The sequence below is a fragment of the Ambystoma mexicanum genome, chromosome 1q (assembly GCF_040938575.1).
Source record: "Ambystoma mexicanum isolate Mex_15411 chromosome 1q, UKY_AmexF1_1, whole genome shotgun sequence".
In the NCBI taxonomy this organism is placed as follows: Eukaryota; Metazoa; Chordata; class Amphibia; order Caudata; family Ambystomatidae; genus Ambystoma; species Ambystoma mexicanum.
The window spans coordinates 1,219,135,435-1,219,154,887 of NC_090922.1; the positions used below are offsets into that span (position 1 = coordinate 1,219,135,435).

General features: G+C 43.2%; 1 protein-coding gene across 4 annotated transcripts in view; it reads right to left on the minus strand.

The window, feature by feature from the left end:
• DNAJC6 (DnaJ heat shock protein family (Hsp40) member C6) overlaps positions 1-19,453 on the minus strand; it is a 564,838-nt gene that overhangs the window by 120,107 nt on the left and 425,278 nt on the right. For 3 of the 4 annotated variants that reach the window (XM_069641979.1, XM_069641980.1, XM_069641981.1), the window contains 3 exons: positions 18,563-18,756; positions 18,367-18,450; positions 3,333-3,764 (listed from right to left, as the gene is read on the minus strand). In XM_069641979.1, the coding sequence (XP_069498080.1) occupies positions 3,333-3,764; positions 18,367-18,450; positions 18,563-18,756 (710 nt within the window). The remainder of the gene's footprint in view (positions 1-3,332; positions 3,765-18,366; positions 18,451-18,562; positions 18,757-19,453) is intronic. The other variant, XM_069641978.1, reaches the window with a different exon arrangement.

The following is a 19,453-nucleotide window of genomic DNA, read 5'->3' on the forward strand; positions in this document are numbered from 1 at the left end:
GGCTCAGGCCTCTCAAAGCACAGCACTTGCAGGGGTTCCCTTCCCCAAGCTTAATTCACATCCTTTAGGGGTTTCCTTCCCCTAACTTATCACACATCTGGTCTCCCTTGGTTGGGCTCGGACCTTCTTCTGATGTCGAAGACTTTCGAATGTGCAAGCCTTTTACTATAGACCTCCCCAGGACCACTTCGACTTTCTCTTCAGCCCGCACTCTTGTGTTATTTACCCCAGTGTCTCTTGTTCTGGGTAGTTCGATCTCATAAGCACAAAAGTTCAACATTCACCTTTCTACTTCCCCTTCTTGTGGAGGTTAATTTTGATCATTACGCTTTTTAGTTCATTCATTGTATCGCTTCATAACAAAACATTTCACCTTTGGCAGAGACTTCCAAATGGGCTATTTCTTTTCACCGGACCACTCTGCTACTCTGTATCACTGGTTTCACAGCTAGGGGTAATTTAAACTTCACCACATGTTTGCCTTCCTTCACATCCCACCCTCACGCGTGCAGGCTTCAATTGTGCGATATACTTCTGCAACTTCAATCTTTCCTTAACACACAACAGCCTTTCATGTCGCTCGCCAACTCACCGGCTTTGTGCATTCCTTTTCTTGTATTTGCAATTTTAATTCATGAGTCAAGGTTAACCACATGCTTGGCCTCACCTCCCCAACTCTGTTTTTCACCCGGGAGGGTCACTGTCATCCTTGAAACACAATGCAGTCTTCTTGTCTGTGATTTGGCCTTATCCACGTGTCTTTCATGCCTCTTTGGCGGCAACAACCTCCTGAAGGGAACTCCTGAGTTTCCCTACCCTTTGCTCTCATCCCTCTGTTGGTCACTCTGGTCCAGTAGGTTCGCCTTCACCCCGGAAGTTCTGCACTTTCTTGTGTTCCACCTTGTTCAGCTTTTCTCACCAAAATGTCTTTGGACTTCAAGTCCCATAATCCTTCACTCTGATTTTGCTCCCAGTTCGCTAGCTCACCAGGTTTTGGGAGCTGCAGGAATTCAAGGGAACTGCCCCCTCATATGCCGGGACTTTCATGCTTTGCCCAGGGCAGGGGCTCTGGTGTGGGCACCACCAAGTAATCCCAGCTGCCCCTGGTTTGGCTACCTGGAGGTACAGTTCCCTCCTCACACTGCAGCCTCCCCTGTACTCACAGGTCCAGCAATCAGGCAGTCCTACTTCTTCCAGGCCTTCCAGGGTCTCTCCAGCTCGGATTCTCTCCCTTTGGCTTCCGTGCACCATTCAGCGTCCCTAGATCGCTCAGAGTATGCCCGTATGTTCCACCTTTTATACTTCCTGGGAGAGTCAACTCGCATCAGGTGTGAGTGGTTGTAGAGGGAGGCCTGACCTTGCCTGTCCTTGTTAAGAGGACAGTCTGTTGTTAAAAAGGAAGAATCTGTCCTCTGTGTCTGATTGTTCCTTCTCAGTGATCTTCATTCTCTCAGTCCCTCTCTTCTTCATCTCAGTGTTTGTATAAAAAAGGAAGGGGGAGTTGGGAAGTTGTAGTGTTTTCTGGTAATTAGAGGAAAATTGGGTAGGATAATGTCAGATCGGGGCAGGTAGATGTATGGTTTTGGGTAAATGAGGTTTCCCATGAGGCTCTGGCCTTCTTTCCTTTAGCGAAAGGTAGTGGGGTAGGATGGGACTTGGCTTAACATTTCCCATGTAGACAGAGGGGGTGTCGGGTATGGGTGTGTGTCGGAAAGGGGAGAATACTGCATCTCTCCCAAGGGCATTCCTCCCGCAGTCCTGAAGGACCACTTGTCCTGGTGATACTTTCTCTCAGTTCCACTATTCAAGAAAGTAATATTGGTGTCAATGTATATTCCTGAAACAGAATACGTTGCATGCGTTGCAAAGTGCTTGCTTGCAACATTGTTTACTACTAATAAATTCAACTTACCTCTCATTCTAAAAGTCTACTGATGTGGTTCTACTCCCCATGAATGGCATACTGCCATTCTAAATGAGTAGCACTGGGTTTTACTCACCTTGCATAGAATACTGCAATTCTAAATGCATCTTATACTTTGGTTTAATTACCATAAGTATTGTGTTGGTTTTTATAATTGTGTTTATGACTTATAATAGTACTTACCTTTCCAAAGAATTCTCTTTGCCTGTGTGTATATAAAATAAGCCATTATTTTTACAATAAATCAGTGTATAAGTGTTTCTTGGGAGCATATGCATTCTATAAGTTATTTGTACCTTCCTACAGTCCTCTCGTTCCCTCCTAAAATACGCCTGACTGCTCTGCCATAGCTACCCCTCTACTGAGTGGAACAGGCCTATACTAAGAGTTTCTGTTTTGCCCAAGGTTTAGTTGTATTAAGTCCCTGTGGGTGGACTTAAGAAAAACTGTGTTAACAGACAGCACTTGGAATTAACCAGCAGAACACTTCATGGTCTATTACTATGAAACTTAACGTACAAGATGTTCATTTGTGAGCCCTTTTTTTAAGTGAATAAAGTTGTGTAGATCGGATATTTTGAAAAAATCATGAAGATATAGGAGATGAATGGAAGTCCACTTGCTTAAAAACTTTGGGTGGGATTGCAGTAGGTCTGGCTGCATTCCAGATAGACAATTAGTGTGATGCCAAACCCTTTTGCGTACTGAGTATCATTCTAGGTACCTTCCCCATTTTCTTTAAAGATTTAGCAACACAGTTCTTCCAAAATGTTCTGCTTTGAATATTCAATTAGGGGGGTATTTTTATTTAAGGATCCACCTTGCTCTGTTCTGAAATTGTGACAACCATTTGTTTTCTTTGTTTACTCATTCCTTTTTCTATACAGCCCAAGGATGGAAATGCATTTTACCCCTGAACAGCATGCTCTAGATGGTCAAATTGTATTTGTACCCAGGTTCAACATGAAGAAAATTAGAAAAAAGTAATATGCAAACAATTAAGTATGCTCATTATTTGTGGCTCTAAAGTATCCTAAAGTATCGGTTTTCCTCCCTTGGGGAATCAAGTAGTCCAGATAACAAAATATTACAGATACCATCAGAATGTCTGTATTCTGAATGGCAAAGTCCCAGTGAATAGAGGAAATAAATATTCGAAGCAAACAAGTAACTGGACTTCTGCAGCATTGGCCAGCATACTATCTTTACTATCTATACATACTACTGGTATCTGGAATGCTCTGTTATTCACACTTTAAACTTAGTAATCTGGCACTTTACAAACTGCATTGATGCTATTATGGCCATGATGGATGCCAATTCATAGACCATTCTACATATGAGAGTGCCAGATAGCAAAGCTTTTGCTGTAAAATGAAACCGTTGCGGCGGAATATATTTACATTACCTTCTCCTATTTTTGGCAGAGGTGATGGGGAAGGTGAGGCTGTTGATTTCCGTGGGGTTGACTGGGCCGAACTGGACCCAACACCATGAAACAGATCATCGCCTGATGACGGCACTGCCGGTGGGACCCCTCCAAACAGATCACTTAACAAGTCTGAGTTAGAAGGTGGAGCCATTGGCTGGGAAGAGAAAGCCTTATTTGCAGGGCACCCATCAAGGCCCAAAAGGTCCACATCCTCAGGTGGTGGAGGAGGCACCTGCGGTTCCTGGATTTTGTTGTGCTTTGGTGTTCCGTGCTGCTTCTCCGCGCTGGTATTGCTGTGTTGGCTGGAGAGTGACAGCAGTTCATCGTCTGATTGTTCACTTTCTTCATGGACTAATGCGGCTCGATCTTCAGAGTTGGGGTGGGCGCCAGTCCTGTCAGATCTTTGATCTAAGATGTAACAAAAAAGTAGCATTGTTAGTTAATATTAGGGTTACTGTTAAATGCATTATGTTGGCTCTTATGTTTAGCACGTGGCCAATCAGAGTTTACACTTTAATGTTACACACACCCCTTCAAGCTATGTCGAATTTGTTAATATTAATATCTAAATTGTTTATCATTTCCTTATTTGAATTATTCTTTTTTATGTGGCCGATCTATGCTGCTATACTTTAAAGATTGGCAAGTGTGACCACGGGTTTCAATCTGGTATGAACTCAGCAATCAGTGGAGTCAGGATGTTCCACTTTGCAGCAGTACACCATTCATTAGCAGTTCTGAAAAGCAGTGGAGGTTGTGTAATTTCCGATGTAGCTCTCACTATTATTAGCAAAATAAACCAGGGATGTCAGTTCCGAAGATGTGTTAATGCACTAAAATCGTAATTAAAATCAACACATGACACCACATTACATAAAAAAACAGCCAGCACATTTTTGCCACAATTATCTGTTTCTACCCCGAAAACAGGAAAACAGTATATTTCCCCCTTATAAAAATGTAAATGTACAAACATCAAGTCAGGGTACAGTTAAAATAACATCAACCATAAAACCTAGTACAATAATAAATACTATAATTTTGCATAAGAGCAGTCATAGTGTGTCATGCCTCACCTCGTTCAGCGACGCATGGTCTGACGTTTCAGACATTTTTGCGGTCTGCGTTCACTTTTTTGCTGCAACTTCCTGTTTGCCGGATTTTCCCATTCCAAAATGGTGACCGACATCGTTGCGGTGCCCCCACCAGCATTACGGCATTTCCGCTTCCAGAATACCAATATCAAACGCTACTTCAACCAGCGGCAGACCTGGTATGCTGCGCTTTATTATCCCAAAACTCTTGCCTTGTTCTTCTACCCTTTTTTTCTCCGTTCTGGTTCCCCTGCCTTCCTTGTGCTCTGCTGCCTTAGTGAATTGCCTCCTGAGTCCTATTGAGTATCCTGCTGGGCTCCAGTCTTCTGGTGTATTTTGCTTCTCCTGGTGCCGGTACTGCAGTGCTATTGGGAATCCATACTTTTTTTGTTTCCATTCAGGTTTTTTTTTCCTCAATTGGTTATTGTCCCGGATGCCACCAACCGGGTCAGGTTACCACAGGAAGGTGGGTTCTGCAGACGATAGAGTGTTATTCCCAAAAATAAAAAACGGAGTCGGTGAAGGTAAGACCTGGCGTTGACAGAATAAAGCGGCAAATAAACCTGCCAATTCTGTTCTTACAATGGATCAGGTACAACAGTTACTCGGGCCGTGCAGAACTTGACTGCCGAAGTGCAGGCATTGCATTAGGAGAATGCTGCCTTGCGCCAGATTGTTATGGACCGAGAGGTTGTTCCCTGCCTGTGAAAAATATGACGGCGGTCCAAAACACTTGCAAGAATTCCTGAATGCTTGCAGGATTCAGTTCATCTTCAAGCCTCTTCAATTCTCTAACGATTGATCAAAGGTTGATTACATTGTGTTGCATTTAACTGGATGTGCCTTAAGCTGGACCACCTCTTTTTGTGACAACCGCAAGTCCGTTACTGGACCAATTGGATGCCTTTGTTACTGAATTGCAACAGATATTTGGACTTCCAGAACTATACTGCACAGGAGAAGTTGCTGTACTGCCAACAAGGATCTGCTTCCCGTCTAAGTTACGTGACAAAATTCAAGCAACTTGCTGATGAAACTAGATAGCCTGAGGAGGCCAAATTCACTCTATTCAGGCGAGGATTAAATGACGAGTTGAAAGACGAGCTAGCCCAGGTTCCACAGCCTGTTACCTTTCAGGATCTACTTACAATGGTCCTATAGTTGGAGTATAGGTTACAAGAGAGAAAGTCAGAAAAGAGACGTTCGAGGTCTGTTCCCCTAACACAGCTTCCACGCACGGCTGGTAGAACAGATTCAGGCCCGGAGGTTCCTGAGCCTATGCAATTGGTTACGGCCTGAGGACCTCTAGAAAAAACACCACTGTTGACTAATGATGTATCCCAGACTTCGTCCTCCAGTTTACTTGTGATCAGTGTTGCTTTGGAGTGGAAGGACGGCGTTTTCACTTCTGTTCCAGCGTTGGTAGATTATGGAGCAGCAGGGGTTTTCATGGATGATGTCTGGGCTCTGCATTATCAAATACCCAGACAAAGGATATCCAAAGCAGTGGTAGTCAAAGGTGTTGATGGAGAGCCCCTGGTTTTGAGGTTAGTTGAGGAGCATTCAATTCCTTTGCACATGACAACTGTCAATCATGTGGAAACCCTCTAATTTGATCTGATAAAACTGCCCATTTCCCCCATCATACTTGGAATACCCTGGCTGCGCTTCCACAACCCTTACATCAATTGAACCTCTCGGGCATTATTTCTAGGTTCTGAATACTGATTGCAACATTGCATAAAAAGGAAGAACCAAGTGGTACAGATTTCGTCTCAGGTTTCGCAGCATGGTTCTTCTTTGGTGTCTTGTATACATACCATTGCACCTCAGTATTCCGATTTCCATGATGTATTTAGTGATCAAGAGGAGAAATCTCTTCCTCCTCATGGCCCGTTTGATTGTGCAATTGAAGCTATCAGAGCCTGAAGAAGACTCAAAGAGTGTTCCTTGATATCAATCAAACAAATTATCTTATTGTTCCATCCAAGTCTTCGGCGGGAGCCTTTCTCTTTTTTGTTCCTAAAAAGGGTTCCACAGAATTACATCCTTGTTTGGGCTATCAGGGACTCAATGACAATTAATCTCTGATATACTTGAAGCCCTGAGAGTCGCAAAGATCTTCACCAAACTCAAGCTGTGAGGTGCCTATCATTTACTATGCATCAGACAAAGCGATGAGTGGAAGACCGACTTCTGCACCCTGTATGGTCATTTGGAATATAAAGTGATGCCTTTCAGCCTAATTATTGCTCCAGCTGTCTTCCAAAGATACATGGATCATGTCTTTGCTGATATATTGTATCACAATGTTATCCTCTACTTGGACGACATCTTGATCTATTCGTCCAACCCTCAGGAACATATAACCCATGTGGGAGAAGTCCTTCATAGACTGTGCACCCACCAACTGTTAGGTAAACCAGAAAAGTGGTCTTTTCTTCAATCTTCTTTGGCCTACTTGTTCTGTCTAAATAGGGGGTTCAATGGTCCCGGAAAAGATAACAGCTGTAACCAATTGGCCGGAGCCCAACTCTGTGAAGACTGTACAAAGCTTTCTAGGACTTTGCATTTTTTACTGTAAGCTCATCCAGCACTTTTCTCAAATCGCTGCACCTATCACAGACACGCTAAAAGGCAACAAGACATTTGTGTGCAAACCGGAAGCTGCGGCTGCTTTATAAAAACGTTTCACTTTTCACTGTTCTCTTCCCCACCTATAGTGTGCCATCCTGACCTCCTGACCCTTCATCGTGGAGACCAATGCCTCCAATGTGGCCATTCGTGCAGGTGTTCTGCAGAAGGATTCAGAAAACAATGAACATCATGTTGCTACCTTTCACGGAAACTTCTTCTCTGTGAAATTAATTACTCCATAATAGAAAAGGTGCTTTTAGCGATGAAGCAGACCCTTTTAGAATGGAGACATTTACTTAGGAGGTCGGTTCACACCATTGAAATCAGGACGGATCACCGGAACCTAAGAGTCCTCCAACAGCTGCATTGTCAAAACAGCCGACATGCTTGATGGGCCTATTTTTTCCTGCAGTATGATTTGAAGATAACTTGCATTCCTGGCTCAGAAAATACAATTGCATATTGCACTAGAAGGCAAGACTACATTCCTGATCTGTTCCCTGCACAGATTCCATTATTGCTGACCAGTGTTATATCAGACATGTATCACCCTTCTTGTCTGCAATATGGGATGCTACATGGAATTTGGAATTGTTTCAAGATTTTCAGTTGGACAATCCTTTACTTTTGCTATCAAACCAAGACTGTTCTTTCAGGATAGACTGTTCCTACAGCAGTTTTACAAAACAAAATACGTCAGTTGTGCCACGACAAACCAATGGCAGGAAATGGAGGTGTGTTAGCCACAAAACGATTGCTATTCAGGTATTTCTGGTGGGCCACGGTGGCTAAGGATGTCATCCAATATGTATCTACTTGTGCTGTATGTGCTCAATCCAAACCCTAACATCGGTTGCCCCCAGGGAAACTGCATCAAGATCCTGTTCTGTGAGGACCATGGCATCCCGTTTCCAAAGACTTTATAGTGGATCTACCACCCTCAAATGGCTTCACTTCCATTATGGTCACAGTTGACTGCTTTTCCAAGTTGGCACATTTCTCTGCCTTACATAAGCTGCCTACAGCTTCGAAAACTGCTCAGGTTTAAAAAAAATACTTTTTCTGTCTTCAAGGCCTTCCACGGAAGATCATCTCAGACCATGGATACCAATTTGTAACCAAGTTCTGCTTCCATTTGTGCAACTCTTTGAAGATTGAACGAGCTATGCCGTCTGGATACCATCCAACGGCCAGACCGAACGACTCAACCAGTCCTTGGAACAGTATTTACGCTGTTTTACTTCAGCGGCTCAAGATGAGTGGGAGTCCTATTTGGCCATGTCTGAATTTTGTTACAATAACTCTTATCATTCTGCTATACATATGTCTCCATTCTTTTGTTCCTATGGTTACCACCCAAGAGCCTTTCCTTTGTCAATCGGAAAAGAGACACTGATTCTCACTTTGAAAGCTCACCTTGACAGACTGCATGAAGCCCGACAGACTGCTATTCGCAGTCTAGAAAACTCGAAAGTCTGTAACAAGATCCAGGTGGATAAGAAACGATTTGAAGTTCCTGAGTCCCATCCCGGTGACAAGGTCTGGCTGGCTTCAAAGGTTCTTCCCAGCCACTTGGTCCCGTCTAAACTATCTCCTAAGTACTTTGGACCTTTTCTGGTTTCAGAACAAGTCAATCCAGTTGCTTTCATTTGCACCTTAAAGACCATTGGCACAGAATACATCCTGTCTTTCATTCTTCCTTGCTGAAATCCTTGTTGGCTTGTGCTGTTGGCAGTCCCTCTTCATCATTTTCAGCCTTCTGGCACTGCCTCTGATGAATTCGAAGTTGCTGGCATTTGTGATTTTAGATTTCGCCTTGGATGCCTACAGTATTTGATAGATTAGAAAAGTGTTCATCCTTGTGACAATTCCTGGGAAATGGCATCTCATGTTCATGTTCCGCGTCTGTTGGTAGATTTCATTGCTTACACCCATGGAAACCAGGTCCCTCTGGTCTTGGATGGGGGGTATACTGTCATGCCTTACCTCATTCAGCGACACAGGGGCTGGCGTTCCAGACCTTTTCGGGGTCTTTGTTTGTTTTTTACTGCAGCCTCCCATTTGCTGGATTTTCCCATTCCAAGATGGCGACCAGCATGGTTGCGGTGCCCCCCAGCATGGTGGCATTTCCACTTCCGTGATTCTGTTATCAAACACTACTTCAGATAGCGGCAGACCCGGTAAGCTGCGTTTTATTGCGTTATAGTGTAGCTTGATCTATTCCTTGCCTAGCCCTAAATTCTTACCTTGTTCTTCTACACTTTTTTCTCCGTTCTGCTTCCCCCTTCCTTCCTTGTGCTTCGCTGTCTTCCTGAATTGCCTCCTGAGTCCTATTCAGTATCCTGCTGGACTCCAATCTTTTTGTGTGTTTTGCTCGTCCTATAGCCGGTACTGCAACGCTCTTGGGAATCCAGACTCAGATTTTTCTTTTCCCTTTGTTTTTTTCCCCTCAATTGGTTATTGTCCCAGAGGCCACCAACCCAGTCAGGTTACCGTGGGAAGGTGGCTTCTGCAAACGTTAGACCATTATTCCCTAAAAAAGAACAACAAATCGGCAAAGGTAAGACCTGCCGTTGACATAGTGTTCCTGATCTGGATTTGTGTATAGTTGGCATTGTGCCTCTTGTTTTTTCTGTCAGCATCTCCTATCTGCAAACACATTTAAGCACATACATGCAATTAACTCATAAAACTTTACATGCAGGAAGATAACCAACAATTATAACTGATTATATTGCCCACCGAAATTTGGATACATTGGAACGAGTTGCCCCTAATTATTGTCTGCTGAACATTCTCGTCTGTCACCTGAAGTACTTAATAGTTTATGCCAACGTATTCTGAATCATTTCATGTGATACAAAGTATCACATTTTGATTTGTATTATTTGTATTCTGAGAGGTGCATGTGTTGTGGCTGCTGAAATGCACAAATGGCTTCCTCCACTGAAGGTCAAAGAAGCCTGTGGCTAAGATTAATTCTCAGGGAATGGGACACAACCATTCTGGCAGGGGGTTTCTGAGCAAACACGGTCATAACTATGATGCCCATATGCCCTCTGTTAGTGTGTGCAATATGGGTTGCTGACTCCTAAAATAAGCTTCATATGTTTGATAACTTCCTGCAAATTAGGGTTTCAGCCCAACTGCATATGAAATGCGCCACTTCCTTTTTTCTGTGTTCACTTGTTGAAATTCAGTTGTATTATTCTATCATGATCTCTTGCCCACTCTGTTCTTCCTCTAGCTTTGGTGTCTCGTTGTAGGAAGCGATAACAATTGGAAAGGTAAAAGATGAAACTAAGGCACCACAACGGACCATGCCCGGGATATTAACCGGAAAACTATATGCGATGCACACTCATTTTCTCATTTCATTACAGCCAATAGATTTCTTTGCATTTTACTGTCGCTATACCGTAAAAACACTGGCACAAAGGCTAGAAAAGGATTTTTCATAGCTTCAGAATTATCGTCCTATGTCTTTGATAGATTTGGCGGTCAGAGAATTCCCCACAGTGGTTTATATGAGATTATTGGGGGTTATTGTTCCTGTCATTCACACATACTAAATATGACTCTTGCAGACTGGGCTTTCTGCAGATGAGGCAACACCATTCTCTAATATTACTAGTATAGCTGGCGTTCACCTGAACTCTGCCACATCCTAGCCTTTTGCACAGGGCGAGCTGTCAAAAGGGTTAAGTGGATAATATTTGTATTGGACCCTCTGGTCATTTGGCTTTGGCTTTGACTTTGACCTTTTCAACTACTTGATTATGTATAACACTGCACATTCGCAAGAACACAGGTTAATAGATGAGCTTTCACACAATGTATTCAATTGTAAGGTTTCGGATTTGTGCAACCACTAAAAGCATAAACTATTGGTCTAGATAGTGGTAGATGGAAAAACTATATGCATGTGAACAGCTGGCCATCCAGGCTGTTCTGTGCGTCTGTATCTGATGACGTCATCCACTGGGCCATTAGATGATATGGTTAATGCGGTTTTGCATTTGTCTGCCAGCCTACTGTTGAGCATGTTTAAATACAAATGATGTTATCCAAACTGAAACTTGAAACAACCAAACGTTCACTTATTCGTTGAGTTTGCCACATTTTTCAGGGGTTTGGGTGTGTTAGGAGGTTTTACAAAAGTCCTATCTGTGATAATACTTTTGAAAGCCTACCTTGGATGAAGAGTCGGATACCCCTTAGGTTTAGTCTGAAATACCCAAAGGTTTGGTAGAAATGGCTGATCAGCCAGGCTTAGTCTAGGAGTGGTGGGGTCTGTAGTGAGGCACACAGTACTTGGAACACACTGTAAGGGTGCAGTAGTAAGGCTTGAACACAATGCTGGCATATCTTCTGAGTATAGACTTGTATTGATTAAAAAAGGCCTCTATATCCCTAATTCTAAGAGAGGTTTCCCTACTTGAAATAAAACTAGTGACATTGTCAGGGCATCCAAAACTAAAAAAGTCAGTCCCCATTGTGTCTCAAACCCTACCTCTGTCCCTAATACTAACAATCTAAAGCAACCATGCAAGAATGATCTCTTATCAAAGTAAAAAGTGTTCTTTGTATTTTCAACCAACGGAAAAGTTCTCACTCTCTCTGGTAATAAAAAGTGATGCAAAATAATTTTCCAAAAATACCAGATGCCAATGCTAGGGATGTGCTCCTTTCCCCTAGACCTCTTCTTATATTATGCCCATTTCTTTAGGGTTCCTGAGCCCCTCTGTCCCTTTTGGTAAAGTGTCACTGGGCAATTCTAAAGGGAATGCGTCTTGTGTTCATACTTCTTTATTCTACAAATTTGGCACAGTTTGCTATCAAGCGTAGGGTTCCTTCTGTCAGTTCCAGGGTGCTTGGCCCTCTTATTCTCAACCTTTCATGTGGGTGTGGATCCCAGACTTGCAATACTTTACATGGCTTGGTTCAGCCTCCTGCCAAGCAAGTGTTATCTCATAAACTGTCTCTCTTTCTTTCACAGGGTCCCGGACCCTCTTAATCTTTGTCACTTTAAACTTTGGTTTCTCATATAGGTGCGGGTCCAAGGCTCGCACTGTTGCATTGTATCCATCTGGTTCACTCTCCTGACAAGTATACAACTCTTCCTGATTTGCTTCATTTGCAATCCGGGTCTCAAACCCTCTCATTCTTGACCTTTTAGTTGTGGCGGGTCCCAGATTTGCACTGTAGCTTTGTATCTACCTGGTTTACTCTCCTGCCAAGTATTCAACTCTTCCTACTTTGCTTCGTTTGCAATCAGGGTCTCAGACCCTCTTATTCTTGACCCTTCTGTTTGGGTGTGGATCCCAGACTTGCACTTAGCGTCGTATCTGCTTGGTTCACTCTCCTGCCAAGTATACAACTCTTCTTGCTATGCTTCAGGGTCCCAGACCCTCTTTTTCCAGCTTCTGGGTTCACCCTGTTGCTTCCTCAGACCTTAGCACCTCCTGGGTAACCCGTGTACCTGTTTGTTTCTTCCTCATAGGTACCAGCTGTACCTGGGCAGCTGTGTCCCTTCTCTGAGCTCCAGTAGCATTAGGGTATCCATCGGGGTCTGTCGTGTGTTAGCAGTCTTCTGACCCTTCCAGGCTGTGTGTTCTTTCTTGCGCACACTTCACAGGGTTTAGGAAGCTCAGAGGATACACTTGGCAGCAACCCGAGTAGTCCCTTTATCGTGGACAATGTTCAGGTTCTCCTTCTACTCTGGTTATGGCTTTCCTCGCGACTCGTGTCAGCTGCTCCTGTGTACGGCTCCTGCTGTTCCTCCTCAGAGGATCACTCTCTGTCGTCTGCGTCCCAGCTGAGCTTCTTTCAGATTCATGCATGGGATTTTTGTACTGCTTTGGGCCGGTCACTGGCGTTCAGAAGCTAAACCATTCACTCTGCTTCTCTCTGGTCTTTCACTCTTGTAATGCATGCTAGGTTGACTGACATGACAGCAAAATACATTGGCTGTATCTAGAGAGGGGGTAGGAGGTTTTAGGGTTGGAGAAGGGGTTGAGTGTATTGAAGCAGGGTCATACCACTTTCTCTGATGGTGGCCTTATCAAATCCCAACGGGATTCCTTCCCCATGTGATCCTCCTTCGTTGCGCCCCCCTCTTCCCCTGCTCCCATGGGGGACTATTGTACTGTGGATGTACCCGTCTGGCACCATGGGAAAGGTCTGTCTCTAGGGGAGAAGGGTCATTCTTAGATTTGTCACGATAAACTTTATTCAAGCAAACACTTACACACTGGCAGTTCTCTAAAAATACATCTTTATTTTATATATACTAAAGCTTCAAGTACTATCACACAGTAGCATTGAACACAGAATAATATGCAATAGCAAAAGGATAAAAGATACTTTAGAACACTTCTAAAGTAACACAGAAGTGGTAGAATCTTCTCAAACAGGTATGTAAACTTTAGACCACCGTATATACTTTAGTTAACCCCTGCTTAACCAAATCTGAGGAAGTCCAGCCCTAGACTAAGTGAGTCTCACAGAATCGAGAGGGGCACAGGGAGTCCAGTGACCATTGCAAAAGAAGAAAAGCAGGTAAGCAGCAAACAAGGCAGAGTCTATGAAGAGTTATTCAAGTGTACAGGTAAGCAGCAAAATATTTCTTTTGTATAGAGTACAAGGGGTTGTCCACCCCAATGTAGCTCAATGGCGGCCTAGGAGGGAATGCAAGTAACAGCTTAACTGCAACCCTCTGAAGCACAGGAACAACAAAGCAGGCCCAAGGTAAGAATTAGGGACTGAATGGTACCTTATCAGTGAAGAAGCTTGTGCAGCAGGACGGTCCCCAAGGAGAGGTGACAGCAGACTCTGGTTCGAGTTTCTTGGTCTTGGGGACTGAAGAAAATAATTGTGCAATGGATCTGGTGGTTTCTCTTGAGGAATTGGACGCCCAGCAGAAGGTCTTCGCAGCACTGGCTATTTGGTGCAATTTTCAGGGTTCGGATGAAGGACGGCTCTGTGTGGTAGACTTTTCTCTGGTTCTCGGTCTTTGTATTGGCTGAGGAGACTTTCAGGAGTGGCATACAATCTCTGGGATTTCAGGAGGATGCCTGCAAAGTTTTGTACGAAACCGTGCTTTGGTTGACGTTGCACCGCAAAATGGCACAGGACCCCATGTACTGGTGAATTGCAGGCCATGGAGGTTGCAGCTCTTCCAGGCAAAGTGCAAAATGCAGTTCGTTTTAGGACTGGTTATGGCCACCAGTCTAAGGGAGGAAGTCATCTGCTTCGCGGCTTTCCTGTCGCACAGAATTTGTAGCTGGGACTGGCAGTCACAGGTAGTGACTACGGACGTCCTTCTTCCAGTGGTTGACTCTGAGTTTCTGCTCCAAGACCCTCGTCTTTTATGCAGGAACACGGCCTGAGCTCACCAATCACCAGACAAGCTTTAAGCAAATCTGGGGGGTGACTGTTTAAAGGGAACAGCCAGCCTCTCAGCTCAAACTGGTTCCAGGCAAGCCCACTGGAGGACAAAAACCTGGGGAATTTCTGTCACTTCCCCCACTTCCTGTCCTTTCATGCACCCATCAGGACCTCCTACACCCAAGCAAGTAGAAGAAGACTCAAGTAAGAACAAGTCATCATGAGCTGGTCTTAAAAAAGTACAGCCATCATTTTAGGCAATGGTGACCGTAGTGGCCCTTGTTACAGCTGTGATGGCAGCTTGCGACAAACGTCCACAAAAGCTAATGTAAAAAGTACACTGCCATCAGACTGCCAGATGAACTTTTAGCAGTAACTAAAAGTTACTGAAACCGTGGGAAAAGGGAAAAGGGAGACAATGTTTCCCCTCAGCACTCCACATAAGACGGGGCTTGCTTATCTCACAAAATAAAATACAGGAGGAACATAAGGGTGTCCCCCTGCCCTGCTAACTTGTGTTAATACGGGTAAAGTAAAAAGGAAAGCTCACAGAGCTTGCAGAAACACTGCACAGAAAGTGCTGGGTGCTGAAATAATAATATGTAGATGCCAGAAAACATGGAGGAAAGCATAACTCCATTAAAAAGTACAAAAGAGAGAGAAAGGGGGTTCCCAAGGTTAGAGTAAAATAATAAGTGAGTGTGGAAAAAGGATCCCACTCAGGAGAATCAGTCCAAAAATGCAATAGTCCAGCAAAAATGCTGGGGGACTCACACAGTGGGGAGAATTTCACCCAAGAAGGAAAATCTACCTAACAGGGTGACAGAGTGGAATTTGGGTTAAGCACATGACCACTTAAATATAATCATATATTGCTGTAAACAGTGGGTTGAAGAGGCCGGACCAGTACCTGCTAGCACCTGTTGAAAGCAAGCAGTATAATCTTAATGGAAACGGTTAGAAACTTTCCTGTAGGGGATGTCCAAAGCAAACCAAAGTGTCTAAATGGCTTGCACCTTGCTGTTTCTTTAATAGAGAAACCAAAATGAACTCTTTGTTTTCAGATGACAAAAAATAATCTTTTAAAAACAGTTAGGACGTCATTAAAAGTTTCTTTGCAATGTTAAAAGTGGTATTTGGAAATACTGCATATTTTACTTAACAGGCACACTACGAGTTTCATTACTGAACCTCTTTGTGTCCACCTGCTTTTGTGTGGAGGACATTTCTTCCACAGAAAAGCATCACCAGATGTAATCCCACGTGTGGTAATGTGGTATTTCCCCACAGAGCTCTGGAGGACTCGAATTGGAAAAAAAACGGAAGGATTTTCATGACTCAGAAGCATGCAGACCTTTCCCCTTACTGCATGCAGTTTGCATGCAGTAGTGGTATATTGAGTGCTGCAATTACAACAGCATTCATAATGAGGCCCTTATTGTGGAGATCTAAATCATATTCGTATCCTGGGAAGGACGCTCAGCCAATCAGGTGGCTGGAACAGCAAACGATAAACACAAATTCAATGGCAGTTGTTTCCAGCCACTCGGGGCCCTTACCCATGTGGCAGCATCTTTTTTTTATGTGGGGAAACAATAGAAAGCCTCTCCTTGTTTCCTCTTCACCCCCCAAAGCAAACCATACCCCTTCCTACCTCCTGCCTCCCTCCCCACTTACCTGCTATACCAGAGCTTTGTGCTCCGGTCACGGTGCTCCTCCAGCTCCCGGGCCCCTTTTCCCAATGGCAGCAGCCATCTTTTCTTTTTCTTTCTGGGGAGATTGGCTTCACTTGTGCAGTCAATCTCCAGAGGAAACAAATAAACTGTTCGCACACCGGATATACCCCAGAGTGCGAGTGGCTTTCAACCCCGGTGTAGGGGGCGGACATGGCTGGTAATGGGCCCCATCTCTAGGCTCGGGCTGGCAGGCCATTACCATCCATATCTGCCCCCAAAGCGGGGGTGAAAGCCATATTAATTTAAGCAACGTCAGCGTGTTGAATGTATGGATCACAGAAAAGTCGAGAAATCAAAGTGGAGATAAAATGGAACCAGACAACAATTCTAGATGGACTCTTCACATTTACTTGCATTATTTTTGAATTTGGAAAATGTGCTAAGTAGGGCACAAAGCACCACATCCATTCAAACTTTTCAATGTGCTCTACTATCGTGCCAAGTTGCCCATAAAGGGCTCGGTTCACAAACATATGCACAGGAGAAAATCAGGATCACCTGGAGCATCTGGATTTGCACCTGCTTTCATATATCTCATAAAAAAAAGCCTACAAAAGAGGCAAATCTGGAGAACTCTGGAGGCTTCCTGAGATGTCCAAGCTAAAAAAACACTTTCTACATAATAAGGGACAAAGGAAACTGCTATCTGTACCCCCTTTCTCAGAACTCTCATTACAACATGTGGAAAACACTGTCAACCTACCTCACCATAAAGGCCACTCAAGTAAGTGCTCAAAGTGATTTATGTACCCTATGTAGTAATTTAGAATTGTTAAAATCTAACACCCATGGCACCACCAGTTTAGCTACCAAATATTACAAACCATAATGTGATATGCCGTTTGGTTTAATACCAGACTGAAACAAACAGATAAAATGTATGCTTACAGCAGTAACTTTTCCCTCGTTTTGCTTTATCATTTTTATACGATTCCTTTCTTTTCCCTCTCCCCCTTTTCTTTTTTTTCCTTAACTCTTATTAGGAGTAACTCAAACAAGACCAATCACACAACCCAACCAAGGCCAACCTGGCAATATCTCTCAAGTATTAATATTTTTACCATAATACCCCTGAGGAACCGTCGGAATACAGACGGTGAAACACGTGTCGGGTAGTAGAATAAGAAGGCACAATCTCAACATGAGAATATTTACATAAGTGATGGTAACAAATGGAATTCTTGCAAACCTCAAATACTGCAAATTAACTGTGAAGTAACAGTGAATCAGAGGGCTAAGAATCTAAATCACTATTTCTGTGCATTCAAGGTACAAACAGAGTGCAATTTCGAACTGTGGAGCAACAGTGATCAAAAACACACAATCCAACAACTATTATTCTTCTACATTAGAGACTATCAGCTATTGAAACCCAATTCACCAAGCGTAACTGAATTCCCCTGTGATGTAACAGGATTCATAACAATTTTGTTTTTTTTGCAAAAAGAACTTTGAACTGAACGTATCAGAACTTTGTGCATGCAATTTGTCTTTCATCTTGTATAACTACCTGAATGCAAGAATTTGTTACTTTGAATTAAACCACACGAATTGGGAAAAAGTAACAGTCTTTATATATTCTTTAGAACATAAGACTTCTTAACAAAGCAAGGCTAATATACGGATGGGCACACTGTCTTAAAGGACAACAGACTTAGAAACCAACCTTCACGAATTAACTCCTATATTCGTGCTATTTGATTTACTGGGCATACCATAAGCATGCCCAGTTAAGCGCGAAACACTTTGAGGTCTAGTTACTTAAGTTTGCAGCATTATTTCCCTTTACAGTCTAAGGGTAATAGACCTCTGTTACACGGCTTTGCACCTACTCTATTTAAATATTGTGAGGAGCGCCGGAATCAGCCTAAAACTGTTTGCGCATGTGTATGATGTCCATGATTAGTATAGCGGAATCTCAGAGAAGCTCCAGGAATCATTAGATTTGTTCCGGTTTTAGGGTGTGTGAATCATGGGCAAGGTAGGAGCTGCACATCTAAGATGTAACAGCCATCTCTTGACTTAATCTGATGCATATCTGTGTGAATCAGGCCCTCCGGCTTCTATTTCTCCCAATGACTGCATGAATGCCAGCGGCATAACATGGCTGTCAGAAGGCATACTGCCAGTAGTTAGAATTTCATCTGAAAGTACCTTGCCAATTCAAAGATGGAAAAAATGCACCTTGCCCTGCAGCGGTCCGTAAATTATCTTGAGGTACTTCAACCGGAGGCTTCCCTGCAAAACACAAACATGAATCCAAAGAAAATATCAGGATGCATCTTTAAAAAGCAGAATAATGAAATATTATCAAAAGAATGGTTGATTGTAAAAGTAATTCAGCTCTTACCTCCAACTGCGAGAGCATCTTGATGTTCTTGTTGAGAAGAAAAGAGCATGTTGGGATTAATGTCTTTTGTTATAAAATGTTCCCAGGGAGGGGTGAGATCTGTCTGCCTGTCAGCCGCTTCTATTTCAATGTCCAGGATCACGTGGAAAAGTTGGGGATATTTGTCTGGAGAGTCACATGCGTCCAGTTCAGGCCTGAATGTTAATGAACAATTGCATTCTCAAATGTAAGTTTATCATCATTGTCGTTTTTAAATGCAATGACATGATGAAAGCGCTGTAACATATTGAGTTAACAAGTTATATCATTTAAGTAGCATACTAAACATCAGTGGAGTCTCAAAAGGCACAGAAGGCGTCAATGAGAAGTTTGAAGGGCATCAAACCCCATTCCCTTATACGGATGCAACGTCCTTACCAGTCCAGGGAAGGTACTGAGACACACCCTGCAGTGTTTTTTCTATATTACATGTATTGTTTAGTTACATTTAAAAAAGGTATAGATTCTGTAATTTCTAATTTCTCACAATTGGTGACCAACGTTAACTGTTTTGTGAACTGTGTGTTGGAAGTTGGAAAGTAACTTTAACGTGGAAGGCCAGACGGGCCACAATCCACGTTTCGAACTACCTTTTGTGTTAAGAACCTCAGCCAGAGTGTGTCATCTTGCCTACAGGGACTGCCTTACTCCGTGCTGTCCAACGTGGGAAGGAGAGCTGACTCTGCCTCATTTATTCTTTCTATTTGAACACTGACTTTCATTTGCAAACATGTTCACCTTTTCATATCTGTTGTACAAGATATAGGGCAGGAATTTGGTTTTTGTTAGTATAGGCCATTTTGATTTGACAGAGACGGACTAGGACTGTTTATTTATTATTTGATGGTCGAG